Here is a 12,722-nt window from a genome sequence, read left to right as displayed (position 1 = left end):
GGACGAGGCTGATTGATACTCTAAATTGACCGTAGGTGTGACTGTGAGTGTGAATGGTTGTCTGTCTGTACGTGTTGGCCCTGCGATGGACTGGTGACCTGTCCAGGGTGAACCCCACCTCTTGCCCGTAGATGCTGCAATAGGCTCCAGCCCCCCCACGACCCTTACTAGTAAGGAATAAGCGGAAGATGACGATGGATGGAAAAACAATTCTAATCCCAAAACTTGAAAAAAAAATGGGGATTGGAATTCCATCAATTCAATTTCGAACGAGTGAATTTTAATTATGTAATTGCAATTGTTTCATTTCAATTTGAAACAATTAAACACAGAATAGGAATTACATAATTTGAATTAAAAATAATTCATATTTCTTACATTCTTAAAAAAACATAACTGTATTCAGAAATATTAACATTTACAATGATCGATTACATTTAAAGTTAAAATATCTGTAAGTGCCTAGCTGTGACTGGAGTCTTAAAACCTAAGGGTACAAGTCAGGCCTGATGGCCCCCCATGCCAGTGATACACCGGGGAAATCATCCATTCATCCATTTTCTACTGCTTCACCCTCAATCACAGAGCCAACACATAGAGACAGACAACCATTCACTCTCACAGCCACACCTACAGTCAATTTAGAGTATCAATCAGCCTCGTCCTCTCTTGATGTCTTTGGACTGTGGGAGGAAGCTGGAGTACCAGAGAGAACCCACACAGGTACAGGGAGAACATGGAGACTCCACACAGAAAGATCCTGTGATGGAGCCGGGACTTGAACCACCACTGTGCCGCTTGCGGAAACCCTGTCATATAAACATCTGTCATAACCTGCTGTGTGTAATTTGCACATCTCATTGACGCTGTTTGCTCATTATTTTTACCGGGACAAATCTGTATTTTCATTTATGAATGAGTTCAAAACAACTTACATGAACCAGAGGTCTGTGGTTGCCTAGCAACAAACCAAAAGTAGAGCCAGTCAATTGTGCGTGATATTTTCAGTGCTCAAAGCGGTTGATTGGAATATGGGAATATTTGGGAAAAAAATTAAAATTACATGATTCAAATGAAGTCTTCTAAAAGTCATTATCAAGTTTATATAGACATGTATCTGTCCATCCCCCTGTCTCAAAGCTTTTAAGACTTGGCTGTCTTTGCAGGTTTTACATTGAAAGTATGAAGTCTTTGCAAAGTAGGGAAGACTGTCAACAGTAAAGCTCACATAAGCATTAGTCTTTCTGTCTAACAGTCTTTCTGTTAGTATGGGGGTGAGCGTGCGTAGGAGTTGTTTAAAGAGGAGGCAGAGAACGAGGAGTTTGACCTTTCAGAAAACAACCTATGTACACATTTGCTGCGCTTGTTGGATTAAGTTAAAAAAGACAGTTTCAAGTGGTCTGGCTTCATTCAGCTGGGGGCCACCATGGAGAGAACTGTGGAGCAAATTACTGTCTTTGTGTTGCTGCTGGCGTTTGCCACCACTCTACCAAACAAGGTAAGGTCCTAAAACCTGAAGAAATCCATGAGATTGAAGATTGAATCAGCTGAGTGTTTTCAACTCCTTTACCTGTTTATTCTCCCCCTCCATCGGACAGAAGACCACAGTGAGCTCCCCCCATTTATCTCTTACTGTCTATATTTTACCTCAGATATTCAAAGTAGAGGTGGATCTGTAAGTCAAAGAGAAACGTACCTAAGGTCAAATTAAAGGGATCTTGAACTGAAAACTGAATATTCGATTAAGAATTTAGTGGCTGGCTGATTCAGGGCAAAACTCCAGAATTAATAATCGAAAGACTTTTCCTGTGTGGGAACATACCTTACACATCTGTCTGTTAGAGAGACTCAACTGTTTGTTTGTTTGTTTGTTTGTTTGTTTTTTTAACCAAAATCTACAAAAGGTTCCAATGATAAATAATTAGATTGAATGGTTTGTGTGGTTAGGGTAAAGGTTGGGTTTAGGCATGATTATAGTTCAAATGTCAACATTCAAGGATTTGATCTGAATCGATTAAAAGCTGTCTTTAAGTAACAGAAAGGTGAGGTGACCGTATCGGGAGTGTGTGACGTCATAACTGCATGCTTTGTAATTCATTAATCAAAACAAAATGGGTAAATATGAATTCAGATAAGATTCTAGTAAGAGTGCTATTTGTTTCGTATAGAAGCAAACATGAAGCCATGATCAAATCAAATAGAATCAACAATAGTTCGGTCAGATTTGACATCAACACTGAAGGTGCTTTGATTTGTATTTTTTCATACTTGTATTAAAACGTTATTTCATGTATTGAATATTTATATGAATTCATCAAAATCAATGCATTATTTGGCCAACAGTAATTATTACAATTAGACAATTTCTAAGAATAATTGATTAACTGAAATTGATATTTTATTTGGGCAACTTGAATTTATAGCACAAGTTACTGCCTCGTAAAACTGAAAGATGGGTGAAATTACAGAGAATGGGGTGCTTCTACACTTGGACCAACAGGAGCTCACATATACTGTATCACCCACCAAAACTTTGCTTTTCTTTTCACCATTTTCTGATCTTTGGTCAGCTGGTCTTCAGCCCATTTTTATTTTGGACATGTGCCTCCTGTATTTGCTCAGGACGACTGGCAAATCTACAGCTTTCACATCAACTCTACAGTGACCAGCCGTTATGCCACCACTGTCATCACGAGCCGTGTGGCCAATCGTATCGATGAGCCGAGGGAAATAGAGTTCCATGTTCGCATTCCCAAGAATGCCTTCATCAGCAAATTCAGAATGTGAGCGTCCTGTTTGACATGTTCCATCAGTCCATAATTCAAGAATAATTACATGAGTTTAAATGAATGAAAGTATCATATAAATCAAGTGCAGTTCATGAGTGTATACCGAGTGTTTCCTCCGTCAGGTTTGTAGATGGCCAGGTGTATGATGGTGTCGTGAAAGCCAAGGAAGAAGCTCAGCAGCAGTACACCCAGGCTGTATCCCGTGGCCAAAGTGCAGGGATTGTGAGGTACACACACCAGTGTACAAATATTTTGCACCTGTGATTAGGGGTCTCAAGTGCATGATTTCATTTTAAGGGACCCTAAGTTGAGAAGAGTTGGAACCATTTCTTCATCTAGTTGACTTGTGTCTTTGCTGCAGTTCTGTGGGGAGGACACTTGAAGAATTTAAGACCTCTGTGACTGTGGCTGCTCTAAAAAAGGTAACCTTTGAGCTGACATATGAGGAACTACTGAAACGCAGACTTGGCCAGTACAAGCTGCAGATCCATGCTCGCCCCATGCAGCCAGTCAAAGACTTCAAGGTGTGTCTCTCCTGCTATGTCATAAATGATCACAGAAGAAAACAATGCTGTTGATTATCTGTTGTTGTCAAAGCTTTTATTCTTCTCATTCCAAATGTCAGATTGATGTATACATTCATGAGAAAGCTGGCATCAGTTTCACTGAGGTTAAAGGAGGACTAACCACAAACGCCCTGGCGAATGCCATCACCAAAACACATGCAGGAAAACAGGTAAGACATGACGCAGAATAGAATAGAATAGGTGAACACACACACACACACACACACACACACACACACACACACACACACACACACAAAAGAACAACACTTGTAAAACAAAACTTTTGGAAAATAGTAAAATACAGCAAAATAAGAAAAAAATAAGAACGCAAATACAAGGTGTTTTCATCAAACTACTACTGGTTCATGTATTCGATCACTCCACCCACATGACAGTCAGAATGTAAGTAACGGTGGAATGCTGTCTGTGTGACAGTGACTTACCAAGGTCTCAGTTTGGTTGTTGTCACCGTGGTCACTTTGGTGATTGTGGGGATCGGCACCTGGGGCTCTGCTACTGAATCTTGCTATCTTAACAGTTTTAAATTTAGGTGCTTCAGGCCAGGGCCCAGCTGGGGTGAAGCTAAAGCCAGAGATACACTTTGTGTCAGCGTGACGGCTGCCTCACTCATCTTACATCTGTTTGGTTGAGCACATCGTAAATTAACGCTACATTGTCAAGTATGTTATCGGAGTAGCTGGTTTGACATTTTTGACAAGTTGACATGAAATTGAAAACCTGCAAAACTTAACTGAAACACGTCCAAGATCCTTGCATCCAAACACGGCAGAGAATGCGAGAAAAGTAGAGGCTGAGTCGTGGGATAGATGGCCCTTTTTGTCCTCAGTCACTGGATGCTTGAGCTGGCTGAATTATTTTATTGCTGGTCCACTGCACACTTGCTTCTCAGATGTTTTGTCACCACGTCCGCTCAGAATGGCTCTGCTTGCTATCATCTTATATTTACGTACCCAAACAGCAAGTTTACTGATAGGTCTTATTCTTCCAATGATTTTCCAGCAGGCTGTACACTGTAGAGCATCATGTTGCCCTCCAATCTAAGAGTAGATATTTAACTTATATCTCTGGATACAAGCCAGTTGTGTCCAAACATTTTAGAACTGTTCAAACAACAGGTTTGAGATACATATCTGAATAATGCTGGCCTTTTTATGTTCAAATATTTCAACAATTCTGTACTAACATAGACCAATAACTGTAATTAACTGGGCAGACAACAATATCCCAGTCTGACAGCTCAAACATGTTTTAGAGTGCGTCTGCTGAATAACAAGGGCACGATTTCAAACGTGTCCGATAAGCTCATAAAGACAGAACTTGGGAAGACACATTTCCCCCCATTCTCAAATTATCATGAGATTTCAGGGTAAAATGTGACAGTCCATCTATACATTGGCACCTAATCCATCCTATCTGCAGGCCTGGATTCATTTCTACCCAACTGAGGATCAACAGAAAACCTGTGACAGCTGTGGAGAGCAGGGTTTGAATGGAGATCTGGTTGTAGTTTATGATGTCAACAGAGACAGCTCACTGGGGGACATCAAGGTACAGAGAGAGTTTCATTGTGATTGATCTAATACCATTGAGAATACAGTAGCCTACAATATACTGTGCTGTATATTCATTTTCCTTTGTCTATTCTACAAGATTTTTTAACATCAATTTTTAATTTTAATCCTTCCAAGACATCATCTGGGTATTTTGTCCATCACTTTGCTCCACATAGTCTTCCTCGCATCCCAAAGAACGTTGTCTTTGTTATTGATCAAAGCGGATCCATGGCCGGCAAAAAAATGGAACAGGTACAGTGTTTGCTTCTGTTGCACAAGAGACATTTTCATTAAATATACATGCATATGGGTTATACATAAAACAAATGAATAATGTTTTTGCTCAGACTCAAATAGCATTACTCCATATCTTGAATGACCTGGCAGAAGAAGACTTCTTTGGTCTTCTCACTTTTGATAGCAGCATAGTCCACTGGAAACGAGAACTTGTTCAGGCCAACCAAGAAAACCTGGAAAGTGCCAAGACTTTTGCACGGAACATAGTTAGCAGAGGAGGTGAGGTTTTGCCAATTTCATTCAGGGATTTGAGAATTTCCAAACTAAACAAAGATAGTGAAACATTTTTTTTGACTGATTTCAGCCACAGACATTCTTTTAGCAGTGCTGGAGGGAGAATATATGCTAAATACACATCCCCGAGAGGGTTCTGCATCGATTCTTATACTTCTCACTGATGGAGACCCAACTACAGGTTAGACGAAACCCCTCTTGCACACATACACAAATATGTACAAAAAACTAATTGTTAAAACTACACAATTATTCCAATTTTAAGTGACCTGGCTGTCACTCAGTTGCTTGTAGTCTTATTCTCAAAAACTCTCCTGTCAGTTGCTAAAGGTGTTTTCCCATTGGTCGTTTATTTGTTCAGGTACGAATCACTTGATTAGTTTGTAGACTGGCGCGTTATCCTTGGTTCAGTCTCTTTGTGCAAGGGCAGATGTCTTCGGTGACCACCGCTTTATCATCAAACTGAAGAACAGGCTCATCAACCGAAGGAACTCCAAAATTTGATGTTGATATATTGAAAGACACACCCATAAAAAATAAAATCACATTCCAAACCTTGTAAATATCTAGCTTTCTCCAATACAGAACAGGAAACTATTAAAAAACAAGATGGCAGCGCTATGCCCGACAGAAGCCGGCTACATCCTAGTCTTTTTGTTGTCTGTACTTGCGTTTTTGGTGCATTTAAGTGTGCGTTTAACTAACCTGTTAGTCTACCGATATGATCAGCAAACTCTCCATGAGATCCGTGCCTCTTTGGAGGAGAGACCTGATCACTGTGGGGAGAACCTGGAACACCTGGCGGGTCGCAGCGTCCTCTCTGCGTCTCCCTTTATCTCCTGGGACCCATGGAGTGTGAACTGATGGATCCGTCTCTGGGGCGGATGCTGTCGCTGAGGGACATGAGAAAATACAAGATCCAAATGCAGATCGCAGACTCGTCTCTCTACCCCACGGCTTCTCCCCTCTCAAAATCAGCTGTTGGGCCAGCGGGAGCCGGTGTCTACACCTACTGCTATCCAGGATCCATCCCCCACCAAATGTGAGGAATTTCTATCCTTTTTCTCCAAAATAGTGAACAACATTAGAAGAATCTCTCCCCTCCCACTCAGGACTTGGACACCACTCTGGAATGTGCACCCAATCTCCCCAGTTTTGACACCATCTCAATGTCCTCCCTCTGGGAGATGGCCTCCTCCCTGAAGCCTGTGTCATCCCCCTTGGACCCTGTCCTAGCCCCCCTCCTTAAGGAGGTGTTCTCCACAGTTGGTCAACACATCCTCTCCATTACCAACAGCTCCCTGGCTCCTGGTACGGCTCCATCCACCTTTAAACAAGCAGTAGTCCATCCCCTCCTGAAAAAAAACCCAGCCTGGACCTGCACATCTCAGCAACTTCAGGCCAATATCCAAACTTCCATGTCCGTCTTATCTACTAGAAAAGGCTGTTCTCAGTCAGCTGCTCCACGACCTCCACCGTAACCAACACTCTGGAGAAAATCCAGTCCAGCCTTGGGTCTGGTCACAGCTCTGAGTCAGCCCTTCTGAAGGTGCTGAATGACCTACTACTCTGGGAAATGTGCTGCACTGGTCCTCCTTGATCTGAATGCAGTCTTTGACACAACTGACCACACCATCCTAATCAACAGCCTCCAACAGGGGGCAGGCATCTCAAACACCACCCTGGCCTGATTCAAGACCTACCAGGAAAATAGAATGTTCTCTGTGAGCCTACCAAGCTGCTCCGCCAGGAAAACCAACCTCATCTGTGGAGTCCCACAGTCTTCAGTCCTGGCCCCCATCCTCTTCAATCTGTACATGCTCCCCCTCAGTCAGATCATAACTCGGCACAACATCTCTTTCCACTGCTATGACGATGATACCCAGGTTTACCAGCCACCGATGATTCCACTGGTTTAAACCATCTAAAGGACTGCCTGGGAGTCATCAAGGATTTGATGTCGCAAAATTGCATGGAGTTGAACAAGAGCAAAGGCAAGTTACTCCTGTTTGATACATCCACCTCTGTCAGCCAAATCACCAACAGCATGGGCAGCCTGTCCACCCTAATGAAACCCCATGTCAAAAACAAAGGAGTCTTTTGTGACTCGGATCTGAAGGTTGACAAGCGAGTGCGAGCAGTGGCACAGTCCTGCCTTTTCCAAATGTGCACCATTACAAAAATTAAAACCTATCCTCTCTCCCAGTGACCTTCAGAGGGTCATCCACCCTGATTTTTTTCAAGACTGGACTACTGTAACACCCTCTATTCTGGTGTGGCTGACAAGACCCTCTACCGCCTTCAACTCGTCCAGACCACAGCTGCCGGGCATGTGTCGGGAACCAGAATGAGGGACCACATTTCTCCAGTCATTGCATCCCTCCACTTGCTCCCTGTGAAGCAACACAAAGTGCCCAGGCGCTGACAACTTCAACTGCAGCAAACATCTTTCTTCCACTTTACACTGATATCTGGATAAAAGCGATGATACCATCAGACTGGAAAAAAGGAGTGATTGTAAAAACAGCATAGAGGGGTGCACTATCTGACTGCAACAACGCAAGGAACACCACACATCTCCCTGTTCCCAGGCACATTTTCTGGAAGAGCCTCATGCAGTAAATATCATCAGCAGTAGAGAAAATACTGAAAGATGAGTGAGTTGGTTTCAGGAAAGGCAGAGGATGGTTAGCATTCTCAGGAACATCACTGAGCATTTTAGTCAATGACAATGACAACTTTATATCAACTTCAATCCTTAAAAGGATCTAAGTTTACAATCACTGGTTTGAATGGTGTGATGGATTGCTGTCATGGGTGTAGGGTGCATAGAGTAGTAGGCTCAGCACACAGCCTTGTGGGTTGCCAGTGTGAAGCAAAGGGTGGATCATCGGGGGAGGCCAAGTTTCACTGTCTATAGTCAGTTGTTGAGGAAGTCCTCGATCAAAACACAAGTGGGCAGGGGGAAGTGTAGGACTATCAGTTTTCTAACCAGAATGGCCAGGATGATACTGTGTTAAATGCTAAGTTGTGGTCTGTGAAGAGCATGCTTACATACTGTAGCAGCCTGTGTCTTAGGAAACAACGAGGTTTGGAGGGTTATATAGATGGTGTTCTCCATGGACTGGTTTAATCTGTAAGTGTACAGAGGGGCCACTGTAGGGAGGGAGCCAAGTCTTGATGTGTTGCATGACCAATCTTTAAAAACACTTTATCACCGGTGATGTGAGTGCTATTGGCAAGTAATCACTGAGAGTTTATGGCTGCTTTATTTTGTTTTTGAGATCTTGCATATATTCTGGCCCAGAGCTGTTAATGTGAATGAATAAAATGTCCAGAAGAGAACCCACGCAGGCACAGGGAGAACATGCAGACTCCACACAGAAAGATCCTGTGCCCGAGCTGAGTCTTGAACCCGGAACCTTCTTGCCTTGAAGCGACAGTGCTAACCACTGCACTTCTGTGCCACCCAAAATTATACATAATATAACATATAATAATAATAATAATGACCTTTGTAATAATTCAGCCTCAGTGCACACAGCCACAAAATCCCGTACCAACTCTTGCCTCAAACGTGCTGGCATGTTTGTGGCAGCAGGCAAACAACAGTAGCACACTGTTTTTTCAACACAATCTTAGAGAGTAAGTGTTCTTTGTACGTATTTGCATACTTCCAATCACCAGTATTTTGAAAGAACCTGCAACAAAGCATATATTCTGATGCATAGTATCCGATCTGAAACTTCTTTGCTTTATATTTTTGGGGAAAAGACCTGTTTTGTATTTTCTTTGCTGGCATCTTAGAATACTGCTTCAACCTTCTTTCACTGATTGGGAGGCGAGTGGGAGTGTTTTGAAGGTGATGTAAAGGTGGTCCCACAAATTAGCAATCCCCTGGAATATTTTCCCCGGATATTTGTGTGTCTTTTTCTTCTGAAAAAGAGAATTAGAGTCAAATGATAGTCAACTTCTTGATATTATGTGTTTCACAATGCATTCCTTTTTTCTCGGCCGAATCTGCAATTCGGTCATCACAGAAATCGTATGGCCTTATTTTCAACTTGCAAAGTACACTGGTAGTTGGGTCAGACATCACAACACAAGCCAACCATTCCACTGACCATTTGGAAGCGTATTAAGAACATCTCTTCTCTTGGGTTTCAGCCTGGCTGTTTTGACACCTGAGTGTGATTGCTGTGTTCACACACGCCCAAACAAACTGGAGCATGGGGGAGAATGAACCAGATGTAACTCTAAACAATTAAATGTATAGTAACACAGCCGCTGTATGTATGGATGTATTTCAGCCCAACTGTCCTGCTGCAACTTGTTTCGTTGTAGGGGTCATGAATTTGGAAGTAATACAATCAAGCGTAAGGAAGGCCATTGACAAAAAATTCCCACTCTACTGTCTTGGTTTTGGTTTTGATGTCAATTTTGAGTTCCTGAAGAAGATGGCACTGCAGAACAATGGTGTGGCACGGCGGATTTATGAAGATTCTGATGCTGATTTGCAGCTGAAGGTATTCCTGCCTGCCTGTCCCTCTCCTCCTCACCTATCTGATTTGTCATATTATGGCTGACAGTCACAGAGAATCTGAATGCCCACAGGGTTTCTATGAAGAGGTGGCCACTCCTCTGTTGACAGATGTCACGATGATGTATTCTGGTGGGACCAATCTAACCCAGACTAACTTCAGCCAGTATTATAACGGCTCTGAGATCGTGGTGGCCGGTCAAATCACTGACAACAACATTGACACCTTCATTCCTCAAGTTGTGGCTATTTCAGTAAGGATCTTTTCTCACGCATGTCAGCTGTATTTTTGAAAGGGTGTGGACGTCACTGTCTGTGTTGACATGTCATGATGCCTTATTTGGATTCTGACAGAGTAAAACACGTGTCGTGTTTTCTGACAACCACACTGTGGAGTCCAGTGAAGGAATTGATGACAGCCACATTGAGAGGGTTTGGGCCTACCTCACAGTCAAACAACTCCTGGACAAAAAGTGAGTGTTATGTTAAAAGTCCCCTCTTTTCTCTTGCTGTATATACCAAAGAATTATGTTGTGAAAATTCTCTGTCATCCAGGTCATTATATCTCTTAAGTGCTGTGTCTTAGTCAACTGGGCTGTCTCACTTTCATTGTTTCTCCTCTCTTCCAAGAGGATTCTTCAGTTATCATTGATAACTGTGAGTGTGAGCCTCTACAGAGTCATTGCATGTGAGCTCTCAGGTTTGGAGTCACTGAGATCACATGAGAGTCATTGATCCAACCAATATCTACAGTATGTGGGTCATTGAGGCACTAAGGCATGAAGACACAACACTTCAAATGTATAACAATTACTTCTATTGTTTAAATTTACCTTTTTAAAACATATTTACTTTTGAGTCTCTACAAATTTTGGAAAAGAAAATTACATTTTCCCAGACATTTTGTGTTATCTGTGTGTTATATTTTTCATTTCTTTATATGACGTAATTGAAATGAACATCCATCCATCCATCCATCCATCATCCATCCATCAATTTTCTACCACTTACCCTGTTGAGGGTCTCAGGGGGGCTGGAGCCTATCCTAGCAGCCTTCGGGCGTGAGGTGTGGTTCACCCTGGACAGGTCGCCAGTCCATCGCAGGGCCAACACATATAGACAGCCACACCTATAATCAATTTAGAGTATTCTAGTCTCCATTTGCATGTCTTTGGACTGGGGGAGGCAGCAGGAGTACCTGGAGAGTACCCATGCAGGAACAGGGAGAACATGCAGACTCCGCTCAGTCTTCTCCATGCTCGACCCCAGAACCTTCTTGTTGTGAGAGCTAACCACTGCACCACTGTGCCGCCCCTTCACTGACATGAGCGTGAAAACTGAATTTTAATGTTGTCATAGCAGAGCCAATTTCAATACACAAGATAATATATGTGTGAAGTGATGATATCAGCCTATTGGTTGGGATCTAATATACAATATCGGTTTCAAATCATGGCTTAATAATTTAGTTTCAGGTTACCCACTGTCCCAGCGACCATATCCTCCACATGTGCGACAGTGATGTAGATGGGGAGGTTGGTTTGGGATGTCAGATTTTAACATGTGTCCACAAATTGAACAGGTTGCAGTTATCTGGACCAGAGAAGGAGGAAGTGGAGAATGAGGCCTTGGAACTTTCCCTGAAGTACAGCTTTGTGACCCCCCTTACATCCATGGTGGTCACCAAGCCACAGGGGGAGGGGACAGAAGTACTTTCTAAACCTAAGGAGGGTAAAGCGTCACACCAACAACAGAAGCACCGTAACCATCTGGTACATCATTTACATATATTTCCTATACCTGGGAGGTTTGATGGAGGAAGCAGTCCAAGATCAGGAGGTATAATTGCAATGTATGAAATCACGAATGCTTATTAAATTGTAATCAGTTTGTAGAGACATATCCTATCTCAATAAAGCACAAAAAAGAAAAACCAACACAAGACAGGGACTTAATGGAAGTCAGTGTTGGTGCTAATTATATACCATTCAAATCAAACAACCTTTACATTTAATATTGTATACTACTTATCACTTATATATTTAATCTTTATGAATTCATTAATAATTACTTGTCTCTTAACTGATCATTATGAGAGCCATTTAATATTCAATAATATTGTAGGTCATTCATGCTTAATTTTTGTGTGACAATAGATACTAATTCAAAATAGAGTGATAGTCTTATGCTGAGAGACATGCAACTCCATACATATTCCAATACATGCTCTTTACATCCAGGTCAACTAACATGCATCAAGTGTGTAAGTAAGTGTAAGGGGCGATGCATTCACTTAAACATATTTTTCTCTCTCTTTACCAGGTAGCTTTGGCTTTATTGGAAGATCTGGTATGCACACTGCACTACATTAAGGGCTAAAACTAAGGATAACGAAAATAAATATGATAAAATATTCGATCATACTTTTGTAATCTTAACCATTGATCCATCCAGGGTCTTCAAAGAATTTGCAATTTTGTTTGTATGACAACAATTTCTGTAGACATGCTCTGTGTTTGTTTGTGTTTGTGTTTGAGAATCCAGTCTGCCACGACTGTATCCTCGAACAGGTAAATGTAACTGAAAAACATATACCTGCATCGAGGCTTGACAGTCCTGAATCCCTCCGTCCAGTGGTAGACAAATCAACAGTCCTCTGTTGTTTCAAGACTGTCCTGTCTCTCCACCTAGTTGCATATTTCATACACACAGAGACTTA

General features: G+C 42.1%; 1 protein-coding gene across 2 annotated transcripts in view; it reads left to right on the top strand.

Moving 5' to 3' along the window:
* The first annotated feature begins 1,332 nt into the window (after positions 1-1,332).
* LOC147268198 (inter-alpha-trypsin inhibitor heavy chain H3-like) overlaps positions 1,333-12,722 on the top strand; it is a 17,660-nt gene continuing 6,270 nt past the window's right edge. The window contains exons 1-14 of one of the 2 annotated variants that reach the window (XM_086199547.1): positions 1,333-1,498; positions 2,623-2,783; positions 2,912-3,016; positions 3,151-3,313; positions 3,415-3,525; positions 4,799-4,927; positions 5,068-5,184; positions 5,280-5,448; positions 5,534-5,644; positions 9,808-9,989; positions 10,078-10,257; positions 10,358-10,476; positions 11,586-11,734; positions 12,326-12,352. In XM_086199547.1, coding sequence (XP_086055673.1) covers positions 1,427-1,498; positions 2,623-2,783; positions 2,912-3,016; positions 3,151-3,313; positions 3,415-3,525; positions 4,799-4,927; positions 5,068-5,184; positions 5,280-5,448; positions 5,534-5,644; positions 9,808-9,989; positions 10,078-10,257; positions 10,358-10,476; positions 11,586-11,734; positions 12,326-12,352 — 1,795 coding nt within the window. In that variant the 5' untranslated portion in view covers positions 1,333-1,426. Of the gene's footprint in view, positions 1,499-2,622; positions 2,784-2,911; positions 3,017-3,150; positions 3,314-3,414; positions 3,526-4,798; positions 4,928-5,067; positions 5,185-5,279; positions 5,449-5,533; positions 5,645-9,807; positions 9,990-10,077; positions 10,258-10,357; positions 10,477-11,585; positions 11,843-12,325; positions 12,353-12,722 lie in introns of both variants that reach the window. The other variant, XM_086199546.1, reaches the window with a different exon arrangement.

This window comes from Aulostomus chinensis, chromosome 3, assembly GCF_037954235.1.
Source record: "Aulostomus chinensis isolate RoL2024-O1b breed Wild chromosome 3, RoL_Achi_v1.0, whole genome shotgun sequence".
Taxonomy (NCBI): Eukaryota; Metazoa; Chordata; class Actinopteri; order Syngnathiformes; family Aulostomidae; genus Aulostomus; species Aulostomus chinensis.
The sequence above is the reverse complement of the archived record's forward strand: the minus strand, read 5'-3'. Positions and strand labels throughout refer to the sequence as shown.